The sequence below is a fragment of the Salmo trutta genome, chromosome 36 (genome assembly GCF_901001165.1).
Source record: "Salmo trutta chromosome 36, fSalTru1.1, whole genome shotgun sequence".
Classification (NCBI taxonomy): domain Eukaryota; kingdom Metazoa; phylum Chordata; class Actinopteri; order Salmoniformes; family Salmonidae; genus Salmo; species Salmo trutta.
The window spans coordinates 9,818,545-9,821,211 of NC_042992.1; the positions used below are offsets into that span (position 1 = coordinate 9,818,545).

Below are 2,667 nucleotides of genomic sequence, written 5' to 3' on the forward strand. Positions count from 1 at the left end.
CCTATCAGTAAAATAATTGTGTCGTACACAGTCATGCAAAAGTTTTACCGTGCGTGATCTTTCAAATGCAGCCTGTCATTTCTAAATGTGTAATATGATAGGTATTTTAAAATGACAAATTTTAACCCAAAACATTTGATTCATCAAATATTTAATCAGAAGTCCTCCTGAAGGGGATGATGACATGATCTTTGCGATAGGGAGGGAATCTGATTTCATTGGTCCTCGACTCACATATCAGCAATTTCATTCAGGGTAAGTGGAGTTAGCCGTGAGTTAGCCTGCCCTAGAGCACGTTAGTTCTGAAGGATTTATTGCCATAGAAATTTACCTGGCTAAAAGGTGAGCCACTTTTGTAGGATCGGTTATCCAGAGATGAACTCAGAGTTGACCAAAGTTGCCTCGCTAACTCCTCAAACCTGATTCGTAGTCTAGGGCTCAGGTATTGTGTCTGGAAGTATCCTGGGCTAGGCCTTTCACCAATTAGCTTCAGTCGGCTGGTGTGCGACCGGAAAAGTTGGTTTAACTTTTGATAGTCCATCTCTGGGGCTAGTTAGGGACCGTCAATAAATGACACAGTATAAATGGTACAATATTTTTATGTTGCACATCTTTTAGTTCTCATTACATTCTTTCAATATTTGTATATTATTTTCTACAATTTATAGTTGGTTAGAGGTTTTTAAGTAATATACATTTGGAGCTATTGAAATGTTTTCACATTGTCCAAAAATATTGTACATTGTGTAATTTATTGATGGTCCCTAACTAGACCCAAAGTGATATCCAAAGTCAAACCAGATTTACCACAGTCAGTGTGCGCATAATGATCGGGTTTTTTGCACCTGTGCTCAGAATTGGTGATTACTTGGGTGCTGCCAGCTGTGGGCAGGATTGAAATGACCTCAACCCAAGGAAACTCTTACGTAACCTAGATTCCTTACATTTCACCAATCTTTGTTTTAGACGGTACTGACTTTATGACCAAAATTACCCTATTTACACTTTGTAGTCAATTTTGACTCAATAACAAATGCTTCTGACTCATATTGATGCTACATAGGTCGTTTTCAACCGGAGAAGTTGGTTGTTTGGTTCAGTCGCTCTTTAAACATGATTTGAAGCTACACATTATTTGTTTACAAAGTCTCCTATGTTACCATAACCCTAAACCATGGACTAGTAGGCCCTTATTATTATGATGGTTATTATGATAAGGTACAACTCTTACTAAACTTCAATTAGCCTATACTGTATGTAATATTGTTAAAAAATATTGAAAGTCACCTTTAAAAGGTGTGTGTGTGTGTGTGTGTGTGTGTGTGTGTGTGTGTGTGTGTGTGTGTGTGTGTGTTAAAACCCATTAGGCCAGCATGCAGTAATACGTAGTGAAACCACCAGATCAAACTACTTTTCTGGGCTACACTACTGTATGCAGTGTGTGTGTGTTTCTAATGGGTGTGTGTATGATTATAATGTGTTTGTGTGTGTTTATAATGTGTGTGTGTGTGTTTATAATGTGTGTGTGTGTTTATAATGGGTGTGTGTGTGTGTGTTTATAATGGGTGTATGTGTGATTATAATGTGTGTGTGTGTGTTTATAATGGGTGTGTGTGTGTTTATAATGGGTGTGTGTGTGTTTATAATGGGTGTGTGTGTGTTTATAATGTGTGTGTGTGTTTATAATGGGTGTGTGTGTGTTTATAATGGGTGTGTGTGTGTCTTTATAATGGGTGTATGTATGATTATAATGGGTGTGTGTGTGTGTGTTTATAATGGGTGTATGTATGATTATAATGTGTGTGTGTGTGTGTGTTTATAATGGGTGTGTGTGTGTTTATAATGTGTGTGTGTGTTTATAATGTGTGTGTGTGTTTATAATGTGTGTGTAATGGGTGGGTGTATGATTATAATGTGTTTGTGTGTGTTTATAATGTGTGTGTGTGTGTTTATAATGGGTGTGTAATGGGTGTATGTGTGTTTATAATGGGTGTGTGTGTGTGTGTGTGTTTTATAATGTCTGTGTTTGTGTGATCAGGGACTGAAGGGTCTGGTAGATTCGTCATAGTCAGACAGACATTTTGGACGGATTCCTTTTGCGTTGTAGTAATCCACCACCTGATTGGGCACCTCTGCTAACACACTCTTAGCTAGCGCAGCCGGGGACGCCTGGGGAAACACACAAATTACACACGCACACAGACATTATACACACCTCAAAGACTTTGTCTGTCATTTTAACTGTACATTGAGTACACCACCAACATCTATCTCTCTCTCTCTCTCTCTCTCCCTCTCTCTCCTCCCTCTCTCTCCTCCCTCCTCTCTCTCTCTCTCTCTCTCTCTCTCTCTCTCTCTCTCTCTCTCTCTCTCTCTCCTCCCTCTCTCTTCTCCTCCCTCCTCTCTCTCTCTCTCTCTCTCTCTCTCTCTCTCGCTCTCTCCTCCCTCTCTCTCCTCCCTCTCTCTCCTCCCTCTCTCTCCTCCCTCTCTCTCCTCTCTCCTCTCTCTCTCCTCTCTCTCTCAAAAAAAGGTGCTATCTGGAACCTGAAAGTGTTCTTCGGTTGTCCCCATACGAGAACCATTTGAAGAACTCTTTTTGGCTCCAGGTAGAACCCTTTTGAGTTCCATGTAGGACCCGTTCCACAGAGGGATCTACCTGGAACCAAA

General features: G+C 40.3%; 1 protein-coding gene across 1 annotated transcript in view; it reads right to left on the reverse strand.

The window, feature by feature from the left end:
- Window positions 1-1,995: 1,995 nt before the first annotated feature.
- LOC115175366 (copine-4) overlaps window positions 1,996-2,667 on the reverse strand; it is a 26,643-nt gene continuing 25,971 nt past the window's right edge. Inside the window, exon 18 of the mRNA XM_029734589.1 lies at window positions 1,996-2,169. Coding sequence (XP_029590449.1) covers window positions 2,035-2,169 — 135 coding nt within the window. The 3' untranslated portion in view covers window positions 1,996-2,034. The remainder of the gene's footprint in view (window positions 2,170-2,667) is intronic.